This window comes from Eleutherodactylus coqui, chromosome 1 (assembly GCF_035609145.1).
Source record: "Eleutherodactylus coqui strain aEleCoq1 chromosome 1, aEleCoq1.hap1, whole genome shotgun sequence".
In the NCBI taxonomy this organism is placed as follows: Eukaryota; Metazoa; Chordata; class Amphibia; order Anura; family Eleutherodactylidae; genus Eleutherodactylus; species Eleutherodactylus coqui.
The window spans coordinates 73199293-73215492 of record NC_089837.1 but is presented as its reverse complement, the minus strand read 5'-3'; the positions used below and the strand labels follow the sequence as shown (position 1 = coordinate 73215492).

Sequence of the window (16200 nt, the reverse complement as noted above, 5' to 3'; positions counted from 1 at the left end):
GCTCTGCTAATTCGGGGGCCAACCAGATCAACGTTCTTTGGAACGGGGGGGAGGGTGAGCGGTCAGACCCCAACCAATTAGCTAGTTACTCCCTATCTTACAATGAGAAAGACCTTTTTCATAGCCTAATTATGGTGCAAAACGCTTGCCCAAAAATTCATTTGCCATGTAAAAGGACACATAATTAGCTGGTAAATGAGAAAACGCTCGTTCATCGATCGATTGTATCTTTTATGTGAACATAAAATTGCTCGGGGGTCAGCTGCATATCTCCATGTGTAAAAGGGAAAAAGTTTAGCTGACCAGTGATGGCTGCATGGGGACAAATGATCTTGCTAACAATCGTCCATCCTCATTCAGCAGATTATCTGCCTGTGTGAACAATATGAACAATCGCTGACCAACATGATCATTGTCGGTCAGCACTCGTTTGCACGGGAAAATGACCTGCCGGTATAAAAGGATCCATACATTTACATATTATATATATATTTTTTTTTAAGTACATTATTTGCCTAGTTCCATTATTTTATGGCACTTGCATTTGTTTTTCTGGACATTTCATATAGTAGGAGATACACAGAGACTACTTAGTTATCTGTCTTTAGGACAAGTTGTGTTACATATGACACCCTGCGAGGAATGACGTTCCAAGACTTACGTACATGAGTGTAAAGGGTCAACATGTGCTGGTGATTAAGGGGTTAATTGGCAGCTGAATCGTATCTGTCTCTTCTGGAAGTAGAAAATGTATTGTCTGACAGACAGTTCTTACTGTGATGTTCTTGTACAGCTTGTAAACCATAAGGAGTCTTCTCCAGATCACAGACCTGGGAAGATCTTTTATAAGGTGTCAGTCTGTGGTCACGGCTGGCGACTTGGAAATAGCTGCTGGCAGGTTGCTTCCTGTAATATATCAAGCTCAGGCTCAGATCACACAGTCAAAGAGGAGGAATTGCCTGCTTCATTGCAGCTCCACAGTGCTCAGTACAACATTCAGCTCATTGCTCTGCACCAGGACACACAGGCGTCTTGGGTCTCTCCTCTACTGTCACCATGGTCCTCCTAAACCAATACCCATACCTCTATCCACAGCACTGGAGGGCAGCTGTTCCTTAGGAGACTTTTACCCATCTGCACTGAGACTTTGCAAACATTTTCTGGTGAAAGTCTTAACTTCTGTGTTCTTTTCCTCCTATGGAAGATGGGGAATTCGTATGCCGGACAACTAAAGACAACGCGTTTCGAAGAAGTTCTACACAATTCCATCGAAGCTTCTCTGAGATCCAACAACTTGGTCCCTAGACCGATTTTTTCCCAGCTCTACCTAGAAGCTGAGCAGCAGTTATCAACCCTAGAAGGTAAGAGTTTGCTATATATTCACCATTTTAAGAGGACTAATCTGCATAATTAATTCCCAGAATTATCTTGGGTCCGAAGGGACAACAACTGTATGGAGTTTGCATTATGTCTCCCTCAGCTTGTAAAGTTTCCTACCAGGTACCCCATGAAGATACTAACTGACCTACTATGCAATTGACCCTAGTGTGTCCGAGTCTGATAGGGACTGGGGTTGATATGATGGATTATATTCTGTGTACATTGCTGCACAATATATTGGCGCTACGTTAATTATCACTCTGTTCATTAGCTATAAAGAGCCAAATTGTGATGCATTACAGATGTAGCAGTCCTTACCATGCCTGGTGCATTGTGATAACTCCATTTACAGCATTACAGTTCAATGTAGTCGAGTTATCATGACATGTTAAATGTCATGTTAACGTCTGCTACATGTGTACATCATGGAGGGAATGCGGATTTAAAGCAAAGCCTGTAAAGAAGTTAGACCCAGCGTTATCAAAGGTTAGCTTCAACAACTGGGACAGAGTGTGGAGAATAGGAGAGTCGGCTGATAGAGATAGATGTGAATAAGTCACAATACAGAGTCCTATCGGACCTACTCACAAGTATAACAGAAATGGCGAACATGTAACAGTTCATACTTGGTCATTAAATAAATCATCAAGAATGTAACTTTATGCTATATAAGTGACAGATGCTAAAACCGGAGTGTTAAATCATGTATATCATGTGCCCTAAAAATGAAGAAGCTTCTGTGATATGTATTATCTTCCAACCTACGTAATCTACAACACAAATATCTGACATCTCTCAAAAGAAGGAACATAGATCAACAAATATTATAGATTACCTAATATTATAATCCTCTGACAAAAATAACCCCCCCCCCCACACAAAGTAATAGCATATCTTTCTTCCAACAATGACAAATAGACAACAAAATATGGTAGTTAAGTTATATATCAGTTGGATCTATCTATCCAATAACTATTTTTCTATCTATCTTATATCTTTCTATCTCATATCTTTTTTTTATATCCATCTATTCATTTATCTGTCTATCTCATATTTATCTAATATCTCTCTATCTAATATCTATCTATCTATCTAATATCTATCTATCTCATATATGTCTATTTCCTATCTATCTATCTCATATCTATCTATCTAATATCCATCTAATATCTATCTATCCCATATATGTCTATTTCCTATCTATCTCATATCTATCTATCTATCTCTCGATCTATCTCTCTATCTATCTATTATTTATCTGATATCTGTCTATCTATCTATTATTTATCTGATATCTGTCTATCTACCTATCTATTATTTATCTGATAACTTTCTATCTAATATCTATCTATCTATCTTATATCTTTCTAGCTTATATCTATCTATCTGTCACATATTTATCTAATATCTCTCTATCTGATATCTATCTATATCTATCTATCCATCTAATATCTATCTAATAGCCATCTAATATCTATCTATCTATCTCATATCTATCTATCTATCTATCTATCTATCTATCTATCTATCTATCTATCTATCTCATATCTATCTATCTATCTCATATCTATCTATCTATCTATCTATCTATCTATCTCATATCTATCTATGTCATATCTGTCTATTTCCTATCTATCCAGCTCTCATATCTATCTTTTTTATATCTATTAATCTATCTGTCTATCTCTCTATCCATCTATCTAGCTCTCATATCTATCTTTCTCATATCTGTCTATTATCTATCTATCTCTCATATTTATCTAATATCTCTCTATCTATCTATTCATGTATCTATCTATCTCATATTTATCTATCTATCTAATATCTATCTATCTATCTCTCATATTTATCTAATATCTCTCTATCTATCTATCTCATATTTATCTAATATATCTCTATCTAATATCTATCTATCTATCTATCTATCTATCTATCTATCTCATTTTTATCTATTTATCTCATATCTATCCCACATTTATCTATCTGTCTATCTAATATCTATCTCTCATTTTTATCTAATCTAAATGTCTATCTATCTTATATCTATCTATCGCTTTGAAAACTATTATTGTTAAATCAACGGATTTTTTTCAAAGTTCTGAAACCTTTTAGTATACGTAATTTCTGTAAATATATAAATATTGTTATTTTCACATTAGTTGTCTTCCTGCTGCTTCTAACCATTAGTTCTATTGTATTAATTAATAGCTCATCAGTGCCAATAATTATATTTCTGGCCTAATCTATAAAGTCACTAGTAGCCCTGCTATTAGACATCATAACAAATAACCCCTATATCTACCACGATGAAGCTTAGTAATAGTGAATTAATAGTCATAAACGACTGATAGGACCGTTTCATATTTGTTAGTAGTTAATATTATACATTACAGCAGATAATCTGCTGAAAACACATATATTTCACAGAATTAGTTTTTTTAAATCACCAGTAAACAATTGGATCTGGTTGGGTACCTATCTATTTACTGGGTTCTTCTCTTTTTGCTTTCTGTATGGCACAAGTAATATCACTTTCTATGATACCCAAGGTCACCCATCTTCCCCAGGCTTCTGAAAGGCAAAATGTTGGGGCATGTCACTTCACAACAAAAGCAGATCTGTCGTCTGGGAACTGTGGGTGACAACAACCAATCCATTGGCAGCCAGGCATATTAGTTACCACCCAGCTTTTCCAGGTGCAGATATAAATGAGAAAGAGGTGAACGGAAATCTTGACAAGTTGACAAGAATACAGGACATCCTGCGTGGTTTCATTCACTGAACATCTGCATTTGTAGCACAGCTTGCCGTTGTCATGATTTGACTGCCGTATTTATGACTTGCTGACTTTTCCCTGGTCATGCTTATGTCTTATGGATAAATTCACATATGTTAGACATGGTCGTTATTAACCCCACATGCTAAGTTTAAGGGCGCTTTCACACGGATGTTTTTATCTTCAGTTTTTTGTGAGCCAAAACCAGGAGTGGAGAGAAAGTATAGTGCAAAGATTTGCATGTCTTCCGTATTTTGGACCCACTCCTGGTTTTGGCTCACAAAAAACTGAACATGTGAAAGCTAAGCCCAACACCGTCCCACCCCATCCTATTGCTGGCTGCAGACAAGAAGCGGGGAGGGAGCAGGAGCTTAGCTCCGCCCCTGGTCCACCCCCTCCCATTGCAAACAGCCGGAGGGAAGAAGAGAAGAGGTGAGCCGGCGAGGGGGAGGGAAGAGGGAGATAGCTTAGCTGTCTCCCCACTTCAAACGCCATTGAAGCCTTGTCGCATATGCGCCAGGGCTGTGCAGTCTGAACGTTTGTGCCCCCGTTCGCGCATTTTTACGGTGCCAGCGAGCACACGTAAAAACGCCTACGGCCGTGTGAAGGGGCCCTCAGGCCATATCCATATGTGTGTTGCACAAGAGCATCTCCACAGACCCTGCACATTGCATGTCCTATTCTTATCCATGAAAACAGATGAAAATAGGACATGCAGTGCTCTTTTTAACACGGACCATCTGTCCATCTGAAAGAATGGTCTTGTAAATAACCTCATAGGCAAGAATGGGGCCATGTGCTTTCTGTGGAATACATGGACTGCACGCAGCCCAAAAATACAGCCGTATGAATGAGCCCTTAGGACACACAGAGTCAGATCTGGGTAGCTGAGATGTGGCTGAAAATTTCAAATTGTTAATGATTGTCTGATTTTGCTGGTAAAACTCTTATGTATCTGCAAAATCTTGCAGCCATTATAGTCTAGTCCATCTAGTCTGCCATTATATTATTTCCATATTGTTTCTCTCTTATGATAGATAGATAGATAGATAGATAGATAGATAGATAGATAGATAGATAGATAGATAGATATGAGATAGATAGATGTGAGATAGATAGATAGATAGATAGATATGAGATAGATAGATAGATATGAGATAGATAGATAGATAGATATGAGATAGATAGATAGATAGATAATTATTTTTATCCCAGGCAGCTAGAATTCATTTATTGTTAATTTTCCAACCTCATCTGCTGGACGTTACATCTACTACTCTTTCAGTAAAATAATATTTCAACCGTGTCCCCCCTTTCCCTTCTCTCCTCATGTAACATACAGTATATAATGATTTCCATCATGTTCCCCTTGTCCCTACTTTCCACCCGTACCATATATAAAGGTTTCAATCATGTCCTACTTTTCCTACCTTCCTCCTGTAACATATATAAAGGTTTCCATCATGTCTGACTTTCGCTTTTTTTCCTCCTGTAACATAATAAAGGTTTCCATCATATCCCCTGTCTCCCTTCTTTCCTCCTTCAACATATATAAAGGTTTCCATCATGTCCTCCTCTCCCTTCTCTCCTCCTGTAACATATATAATGGTTTCCATCATGTCCCTCCTTTCCCTTCTCTCCACATGTAATGTATATAGAGATTTCCATTATAATCCCCCTTCCCCTTCTCTCCTCCAGTAACATATATAAAGGTTTCCATCATGTCCCCCCTCTCCCTTCTCTCCTCCTGTAACATATATAATGGTTTCCATCATGTCCCTCCTTTCCCTTCTCTCCACATGTAATGTATATAGAGATTTCCATTATAATCCCCCTTCCCCTTCTCTCCTCCAGTAACATATATAAAGGTTTCCATCATGTCCCCCCTTTCCCTTCTCTCCTCCTGTAACATATATAAAGGTTTCCATCATGTTCCTCCTCTCCCCTCTGTCCTCTAACATATATAATGGTTTCCATCATGTCCCTCCTTTCCCTTCTCTCCACATGTAATGTATATAGAGATTTCCATTATAATCCCCCTTCCCCTTCTCTCCTCCAGTAACATATATAAAGGTTTCCATCATGTCCCCCTCTCCCTTCTCTCCTCCTGTAACATATATAAAGGTTTCCATCATGTCCCCCCTCTCCCTTTTCTCCTCCTGTAACATATATAAGGGTTTCCATCATGTTCCCCCTCTCCCCTCTGTCCTCTAACATATATAAAGGTTTCCATCATGTCCCCCCTCTACCTTCTCTCCTTCTATAACATATATAAAGTTTTCCATCATGTCTTCCCCATCCCTTCTCTCCTCCTGTGTCATATATAAAGGTTTCCATCACGTCTTCCCTCTCCCTTTTCTCCTCCTGTAACATATATAAAGGTTTCCATCATGCCCCCCTTTCCCTTCTCTTGTCCTGTAACATATATAAAGGTTCCCATCATGTCTCCCTCTCCCTTCTCTCCTCCTGTAACATATATAAAGGTTTCCATCATGTCTTCCCTCTCCCTTCTCTCCTCCTGTAACATATATAAAGGTTTTCATCATGTCCCCTTCTCCCTTCTCTCCTCCTGTAACATATATAAAGGTTTCCATCATGTCCTCCTCTCCTTTCTCTCCTCCTGTAACATATATAAAGGTTTTCATCATGTCCCCTCTCCCTTCTTTCCTCCTGTAACATATAGAAAAGTTTCCATCATGTCTTCCCCTCCCTTCTCTCCTCCTATATTATATAGAAAGGTTCCATCATGCCCCCCTCTCCCTTTGCTCCTCCTATAACATATATAAAAGTTTCCATCATGTCCTCCTCTACCTTCTATCCTCCTGTAACATAAATAATGGTTTCCATCATGTCCCTCCTCTCCCTTCTCCCTCCTGTAACATATATAAAGGTTTCCATCATGTCCCTCCTCTCCCTTCTCCCTCCTGTAACATATATAGAGGTGTCCATCATGTCCCTCCTCTCCCTTCTCCCCTCCTGTTACATATATAAAGTTTTCCATTATGTCCCTCTTTCCCTTCTCTCCTTCTATAACATAAATAAAGGTTTCCATCATGTCCCCCTCTCCCTTCTCTCCTCCTTTAATATATATATATATATATAAAGGTTTCAATCAAGTCCTCCTTTCCCTTCTCTCCTCCTGTATCATATATAAAGGTTTCTATCATGTCTTCCCTCTCCCTTCTTTCTCTCTTCTGTAACAAATATAAAGGTTTCCATCATGTTTGTCCTCTCCCTTCTCTCCTCCAGTAACATATATAAAGGTCTCCATCATGTCCCCCCTCTCCCTGTTCTCCTCCTGTAACATATATAAAAGGTTTCCATCATGTCCGCTTCTCCCTTTTATCCTCCTGTAACATATATAAAGGTTTCCATCATGTCCCCCCTCTCCCTTCTCTCCTCCTGTAACATATATAACGATTTCCATCATGTCTCCCTTCTCCCTTCTCTCCTGCAGTAACATATATAAAGGTTTCCATCATGTCTCCCCTCTCCCTTCTCATCTCCTGTAACTTATATAAAGGTTTCCATCATGTCTCCCTCTCCCTTCTTTCCTCCTGTAACATATATAAAGGTTTCCATCATGTCCCTCCTCCTTCCCTTCTCTCCTCCTGTAACATATATAAAGGTTTCCATCATGTACTTCCTCTCCCTCCTCTCCTCCTGTTACATATATAAAGGTTCCCATCATGTCCTCCCTCTCTCCCTTCTCTCCTCCTGTAACATATATAAAGGTTTCCATCATGTCCCTCTCTCCCTTCTCTCCTCCTGTAACATATATAAAGGTTTCCATCAGGTCCTCCTCTCCCTTCTCTCCTCCTGTAACATATATAAAGGTTTCCATTATGTCCCCCTCTCCCTCCTCTCCTCCTGTAACATATATAAAGGTTTCCATTATGTCCCCCTCTCCCTTCTCTTCTCCTGTAACATATATAAAGGTTTCCATCATGTCCTCTACAAAACTGCATGGCTATTAACAATCCACCTGAAGATTTACTGTCAGGCACACTTCATGCTCATGTTTTGGTTTGTATTTTAGTAACCTGGTACAATGAGAAAAAGGTTTCTAATTCCTTGAAATTTCCTGGATTAGTGGAGATGGGATCTCACTATTCATTTCACCCCTTTAACTTTCTGAAAGGAAATACAGGATTAAGGGTTTAGCAGAAGGCAGGCTGGAAGATTGGATTGGCTTTCTACTTTAGCATGATACGAGATTTGATGTTGCATCAGATAAATTTACTGAGTCACATCTATGTATTCTTCCATCTTAGGGCTTTTACCCGCTAGCATGTTTTAATGCTGCGATATCGCAGCGTTTTTTTTCAATGGGACTTTCTAATGTTAAAATCGTATCGCACAAAAATCGCATGAAAAATGCCATAACTGGAGAATTCTGTGTTTGACAAAAAAAGGCACAAATCACCAAAATGCCACAACACACCTCTAACAAAAATGTGGTGGTTGTAGACTTTTTAGTAAATTGTTGTTGACTTTAAAGCGGTTGACTGCTGGATCCTCTGCCGTGGAGATCCAGCTCTGTAGCCCCGCCATCTTCCCAGTGATTGTTGTGGAAGATGATGTCAGCGGCCGTCACTTGATCGCTGGAGCTAATAAGATGCTGCAGCGTCACCGCCTGCCCCCCCCCCCGGCATCAGCGCTCACATCCTTAGTGTCATGATTCCAGGGGTTCAGAACGGTGATGCTGCAGCCTTTGCTTGGCTATAGTGGTCCGGTGACTTCTGCTGATAGCCTCTTCCTCACAGGGGCGTGGCTAAAGGCTCATGGGCCCGGGTGCAAGAGTGCATCTTGGGGCCCCCCAACTTCTCTTAACCCCTTAATGCAGAGGCGTAACTTGAAGCTCCTGAGCCCCAATGCAAAACCTGTACAGGGCCCCCAACTATAATGCTTTATTCATAGTACTGGGCTCCCTATATGAAGAAGAGAAGCCTTATGGGCCCCCCTAAGGCTCCTGAGCCCCAGTGCAAAACCTGTAACAGGTCCCCCAACTATAATGCTTTATTCATAGTACTGGGCTCCCTATATGGAAAAGAGATGCCTTATGCACCCCCTGAGGCTCCTGGGCCCGGGTGCAACCACATCCCCTATAGTTACGCCAGTGCCCGCAACAATTACCAGGATAATGGTGGAGCTACAACGCTACAGCCCTAGGGCAGAGGACAGGTAGGTACTGCTCTTTGTGTTCTGTTAAAAGACAGTTGGAGCTATAGCAGCAATGCTGTCTAGTAATCGGACAACCCCTTTAGGCTGGGTTCACACGGGGCGGATTTGCTGCGAAAATTCCGTGCGGAATTTTGCCGCGGCAAATCCACATGCGGCCGCTAATCCCGGGATTAGCCAGCCATGTGGACGAGATTTCTCAGAAATCTCGTCCACACGGGACGGCAAATCCGCTGCAGCTAAGCCGTCAGAAGCCGCGGGTGCGGCGTGGATTTGCCAACCGCAGAATTTTCCTTTTTTTTTCCCCGCTGCGGCTGTGCTCTCCTCTATGGCCGCTTCAAAGCCGCCGCGGGTTTTGCAGCAGCGGTTCTCCCGGTGGAAATTTCGTGTTTTTTCGCTGCGGCCAAACCGCGAGATTTCCGCCAAGAATCCGCCCTGTGAGAGCCCAGCCTTAAAGTAACATCTGGCTGCAGCATTTTCGACCCTCCCAAAAACCCAATTACAAAATATAGCAAAAGCTACTGCAAAACATTGTGTGAATCCAGCCTAAAATAAAAACTGCAACCAGATAATGCTGCATTTTGTGAAAAAATAGAAATATAATACAAAAATGTTCCCTATTTTCAATTTACATTGTTTTTTCTTGTTGCTTTTTTTCTACTTTTGATGCTTTGAATAAGAATTCAATGAGAAAAAAATGCAGCAGAAACCCAACATGTGAACATACCCTTAGGGGGAAGGTTAGAAAGCAGAAATGTTTCAGAAAGTTCCTGGACTGTCCATTTTTTTGCTCAGGTTCCCAGCAGAAAAGAGGCACAGCGTAGTTCACTATTGGACATATGTAGTCTTTTAGCCAATTACATGGGCATGGCTGTTCATTTCTTATATGATTGGCTAAACAGTTGCAGGTGACAAGTAGGGTTGGACACATGATACAGCTGGCCAAAGCAAACACGCACATTTATGCGAATGTCATGCAACCATTGGCCGCCACGGCCCGGGTGAGAGGGGTTTGGCCATGTACAGCCAGCTGAATGGTGTGTCTTTAGCCTTTGCCTGGGAGTCTTGCAAGCAGAAATACCAATAGCTGCAATGAGGGTTTCTGGGCTCTGATCTCCTGTTAGGGTGGTTTCACACACAGCAATTTTCAGGAAAATCGCCATTGCAGTTTTTGATGCAGTATTTTAGCCAAAGCCAGATGTGGATTAAAGTAGAATGGGAACTATAAAGGAAGGACTTGTACTTCTCCTTCCTGCTGGACCCACTTCTGGCTTTGGCTCAAAAACTGCAATGGCCATTTTTTCCAAAAATTGCTGTCCGTGAAACCACCCTAACAGGAAATCAGAGCCCAGAAACCCTCACTGCTGTGAATGCAATTTTTACTTGCAGGTTCCCCTGGCATAGGCTAAGAACACGCAGTCCGATAAGGACTCTTTGTTAGATCCAGTATTTAACATAGCGACATAGTGTGTTAGGCTGAAAAACGACATATGTCCATCTAGTTCACCCTATAAACCCCGCAAATTTGATCCAGAGGAGGTAGAAGCCAATTTTTGCTCACTTAGGAGAAATAAATTCCTTCTTGACTCCAAATCTGGCAATCGGAATAATCCCTGGATCACCGACCCTTCTGAAGTAATCAGTGACTATAACATGTATTATTGTAATGCTCAAGAAAGTGATCCAGGCCCCTCTTGTACTCTTTTATCGAATCCACCATCACCACATTCTCAGAAAGAGAGTGTCATAATCTCACTGCTCTTACAGTAAAGAACCCACTTCTATGTCGGTGTAGAAACCTTCTTTCCTCTAGACGTAGTTCCCCTTGTTATAGTCACAGTCTTGAGTATATATAGATCGTGGGAGAGATTTGTTAGGATGGATCCTACAATCCCAGCTGTACTAAAAAATGATCAAACATGTCACGTGCCTATCTTTATTGGGTTGCAGACATAAATGGGAATTAACAATTCAGCTGTATTATTCCTGTTCTGGAGAGAAAACTTTTCAGCAGTCATCTCATTATCATCACAGACAGGATTACATTGGAAGGTAACACCTATATATATAGATAATACAAGATCCACCATTCGCAATAGATGTTGGTCACAGCATACCTCCTCCCCCTCTTTAAACAGCAACCTCTGTACAGATCACAGACCATGCTCACAACATTTTCCCATAGAAGTTAATAGATCCTCACCTGTCCATTTTATATGCCCCATGAACTCTACTATAAAGCTTATCTCTAATTGCTGTTAACTACAGCAAAAGCAAGATGACCGCCCTTTTACACGGGACCAATGTCGGGCAAACAATGCCCGACACTCGTTCCTGTGTTTCCTCGCTCCCGTGCTCCTGCATGGGAGCTAGCAGAGCTCTCTTGCTCACAGAGCGGCCAGCAGGGGGGTGGGGCAGTGCAGGAGATTTCTCTCCTCTCGCTCCCCCGCCCCTCTCCATTGAGATAATACAGCCGCCGTTCACTACTGAACAGCCGCTGTTTAAACTGCACGATGAGCGATGAGCTCACCGCTGACTGCATAAAAGATCAGCGGTGAGCTCATCGCTCATCGTTCTGTTTAAACAGCGGTTGTTCAGTAGCGAACAGCCGCTGTGTTATCTCAATGGAGAGGGGCGGGGGAGCGAGAGGAGAGAAATCTCCTGCACTATCCCGTCTCCCTGCTGGCCGCTCCATGAGTGAGACAGCTCTGCTAGCACAGGGACGAGTGTCGGGCATCGTTTGCCCTACTGTGGTCCCGTGTAAAAGGACCTTTATTCATGTACAGACAATAAAAAAAAAATACAATTAGAAAATAAAAAAATTTTGAAAAATGGAAAATGTTTCATTTTCTGGTTTTAATTTGCAAAAAAAATAGATAGGTGATACATTCCCTTTAAATGAAGTTGTGTGGGAAGTGGGTATCAAGTTGTAAAAAAAAAATTATAATGCCTCTGTGCCCTTTATAAGCACCTTTTCTCAGTCAATGCATTGACTGCTGCTCTCCTCCTACTTACTACAAAGGAACCTGTAGGAGGGACATTAGCATTTCCTTTAATGAGCTGAAGCTTCCAGATTGCTGATATGATCACAGCCATGCTCCCTGTCAGACTGCTTTCATGTAGTAAACTCTCCTAATCATTTCCATTACATTAGCAGTAAAGCTCTGGCCCTCCCAACAGAGGAAAGTGGGATAAAGTCTACTCTGTAGTGAAAGCCTGCTTATCATTATGGTTAGGGAACTTTTTTTTCTAGGATCACGTGACAAATGCACTTACAGTTGGTCCTTATAGGGCAGTGTTGCTTTAAATTATATCCACTAACTAAAGCATATCTCTAGGATTCCTTCTAATCACGTTTATAGGCTTCAGTATATACTGTCCTATCAAAAGTCATTGGAGATCTGAGCATGAATCCAAAGTAGTATTTATTTACATATGTTAATATTTAGTGGGGTGCCCTTCGGTCCTAATGACATCAGTTACTCCATGGTGTACTTTCTACTAATGTCTCGTACATTTCAGCTGGTATTTCCCTCTATTCATCCTGCAAATGTCTGGCAAATTCTCCCAAAGCAGATGAATTGGCCTGTCTCCACTGGTGCAGGGAGTGCCATCATTGGACAGTTGAGCAATGAAAGAACTTTCTATGAAGTTACGTATCACACTACTCCATCTTCAAATCAGATGGACGTACCTGGGTGTGGAGGTTGTCTAAGGAACATCTTTTGCCTGAGTGTGCTGTGCCAACAGTAAAGTACGGCAGAAGTTCCGCTATGGTCTGGCGATGTTTATGTGGCATGGTCTCAGTTTGTTTGGATGTAGTGACAAAAGCTATGAACACGGAGGTGTACCCTGACATTCTACACAATAATGTGCTGCCAACAATGTGGTAATACTCTGGGAATGGTCGGCAATACTTCCAACAAGACAACACGCCTTGTCACAAATCAAGCGCTGTTTTACGTTGGCTTGAGGATATGGATGTTCCATGATTGGACCGGCTGCACAGAGTCCCAACCTGAATCCTATTCAACATCTTTGAGACGAACTGGAACGTTGGGTCATGAAATATGAATAGCATTCATCTTCTTTAAAGAGAACTCACCAGACCTTTGCAGGATGAATGGAGGAAAATACCACCTGAAGTGTATCAGACATTTGTAGAAAGTATACCACGACGGTATCCAATGTCATAAGGCCAAAAGAGCTCCATTAAGTATAAACAAATGGAAATAAATACTACTTTCCATTCTTGCTCAGGTGTCCAATTACTTTTGGTAGGATAGTACGTCTGGCATCTAGCTGATTATCACTTTCTCACTATTAGTTTAGTAGTCTGTAGTTTATAAAATTTTTTTGCTACAACAGTTTCAGGTCTCCATGTACTAACTTGCTGGTTCTGGGCTTGTGGTTATACAAAGCAGCCAAACCGAACAATCAGAGCTGCAGCATAAAAGCTTCTGTTGATCAGATATGAACAATCTTGAGCCTTTTTCTTGGAAACTGATCAATAAACACATTTTAAATCATCCTTTGTTATCTTCTGTAGGTGGTGTAGACAACGATGATGACGATGAAGATGATGATGCATCTGGGTCAAGTAGTCCAGCTCATTCATATCAGAACAAACCTCCACCAGAAGGCTGCTGCATGACAGATGGTGAGGGCTAACGGCTGGGGAAACTTATTGCATAATGTCATCTACAACTCTGCACTATGGCTGCATTCACATGGTTCCTTCCAAGGGTGCGATCTGAAATGCAGAAAATGGCATTCATACAGAACCTCAGAAGGCCTCATAAGTAGAAATGAGCGAGCACGCTCGGTAAGGTCAGTTACTCGAGCGAGCCTCGCTCATCCCGAGTAACTGCCTTCGTCTCCGAGCATGCTCGGGGGAAGGGGAGGGGGGCGGCGGGGGTGAGCAGCGGGCAGGGGGTTGTAGCAGGGGGGTAGAGAGAGAGAGAGAGAGAGAGAGATCTCTCTCACGCTCCCCTCCGTTCTCCCCCGCTGCCCCCGCACCTCGCTGCCCCGTCGAGCACGCTTAGAGGAGAAAGCAGTTGCTTGAGATAAGCGAGGTGTGCTCGAGTAACTGACCTTACCGAGCGTGCTCGCTCATCTCTATTCATAAGCTATCATTACTGAAACAAATAACAAAACTTTATAGGGGTTCTCTGGGACTTTTACTATGGATGATCTATCGTCAGGATAGGTCATCAGTAGTTGATCGTTGGGAGTCCACCATTCAGGATCCTTGTTGATCAGCTGATTCCCAGGCCACTGTGAGTGTGGACATCAATAAAAGCAGATAGTACTGTCAACATTGCAACGGATCGGTTTATTACTATACACACAGCTCCTATTGAGCTCAATGGGAGCTGTGTTTCAAATACCACACTGGGTCGATGCAATACGGAGAACACTATCTGCCTCCACGCTGTCTGCACTGGCATCAGACGTGGCGATCAGCTGATCGCTAGAGATCCTGAGCGGTGGACTCCCAACGATCAACTTGATGACCTATCCTGAAGCTAGATCATCAATAATAAAAGTCCCAGAGAACCCCTTTAACTTTCATGGATGAGCTTCATTTACATGCTGCTTGAGAACTCCTAAAAATGTAAGAAGTAAAGAAACCCTTTAAGCTGGTTTAGGTTCATTTCTGCCATTTTAACCGGACAGAATAGCGTAATTAACTACCTTATTGTGTCCGGCTAAAATGGTGGAAATGAATAGAAACCCACTGAAACGGAGACCAAAGTTTGCAGCTTTGGTCTCCGTTTCAGTACTGGAACTAATACTATGGATGGAGTGAACAACTTCTATTGTTGACCAATAGAAGTCCTTCACATTTGATGGATTCATTGGTCTTCATGACAGAATCTTATTTTCTGTTCTCTTTCCTTCCAATAATAAGCAGAACCGTTGAGATGGCAATTCAGTGACCCTTGTGATTTTGGAAATAAAACCAGAGCTGCTATGGAGTTGTAGGTACTCCATGTACAGCTATGTGATGCCTATGTACAGCACCGTCTTATGGAAATTCTTTCCTAAGATATCTCGGTTATATGGTTTCTAATGGAGTTTGACACAAATTAGATATTAGAAAAAACTTTCTGACAGTGACAGTGATCAATGAGTGGAACAGGTTACCACGGGAGGTGGTGAGTTCTCTTTCAATGGAAGTGTTCAAACAAAGACTGGACAGACATCTGTCTGGGATGATTTAGTGAATCCTGCACTGAGCAGGGGGTTGGACCCGATGACTCTGGAGGTCCCTTCCAACTCTACCATTCTATGAAATTGGTTATCGCATGAAGTCAGAGGCATATGAAGGTACAGTAGGGCCTGTAGTCTTCTATTGGTGCCCAATTACAGCTCTGTACCAGTCGGAAGAGTCAGAATGTACATGAGGCCTAACTTGGATTTGTCTGGGGAGACCCATAGATCTAGGAATATGAACATCGCCCTTTTTTTTTCAAATTTCTGGAAAGTTGGGTAAAAAATTATTATCAAGAATGTTTTTCTAACTTTCTTTCAGGTTTTTGTCAGTCTGGTAAAGACTTGAGATTGGCGTCTATTGCCTCCGAGCAGTTTGAAGTGCCTCCTGGATTTTTATTGGTTGGTGCAAAGTCTCCTAGCTTACCGGATCACATTCTGGTGTGTGCCGTGGACAAGAGATTTCTACCAGATGACAATGGCCGTAATGCACTGCTAGGTAGGTAGCTGCATGTTTTTCCTCTGTGGCCTTCTGCCCCGCGGGAGGTTTCTGTCCTCCTTGGACTCGTCTTAGGAGACCTGCACTATTGTTTGACAGTTGTACCACCCGGGGCCGCACCAGGGCTGTGTAGTTGGAGTAGAAGCCA

At 41.8% G+C, this 16200-nt stretch overlaps 1 protein-coding gene across 1 annotated transcript in view; it reads left to right on the top strand.

Annotated features, from left to right (window-relative positions):
* Positions 1-1055: 1055 nt before the first annotated feature.
* The window catches only part of GREB1 (growth regulating estrogen receptor binding 1), a 101404-nt gene continuing 86259 nt past the window's right edge, over positions 1056-16200 (top strand). The window contains exons 1-3 of the mRNA XM_066597185.1: positions 1056-1361; positions 13887-13997; positions 15876-16052. Coding sequence (XP_066453282.1) covers positions 1205-1361; positions 13887-13997; positions 15876-16052 — 445 coding nt within the window. The 5' untranslated portion in view covers positions 1056-1204. The remainder of the gene's footprint in view (positions 1362-13886; positions 13998-15875; positions 16053-16200) is intronic.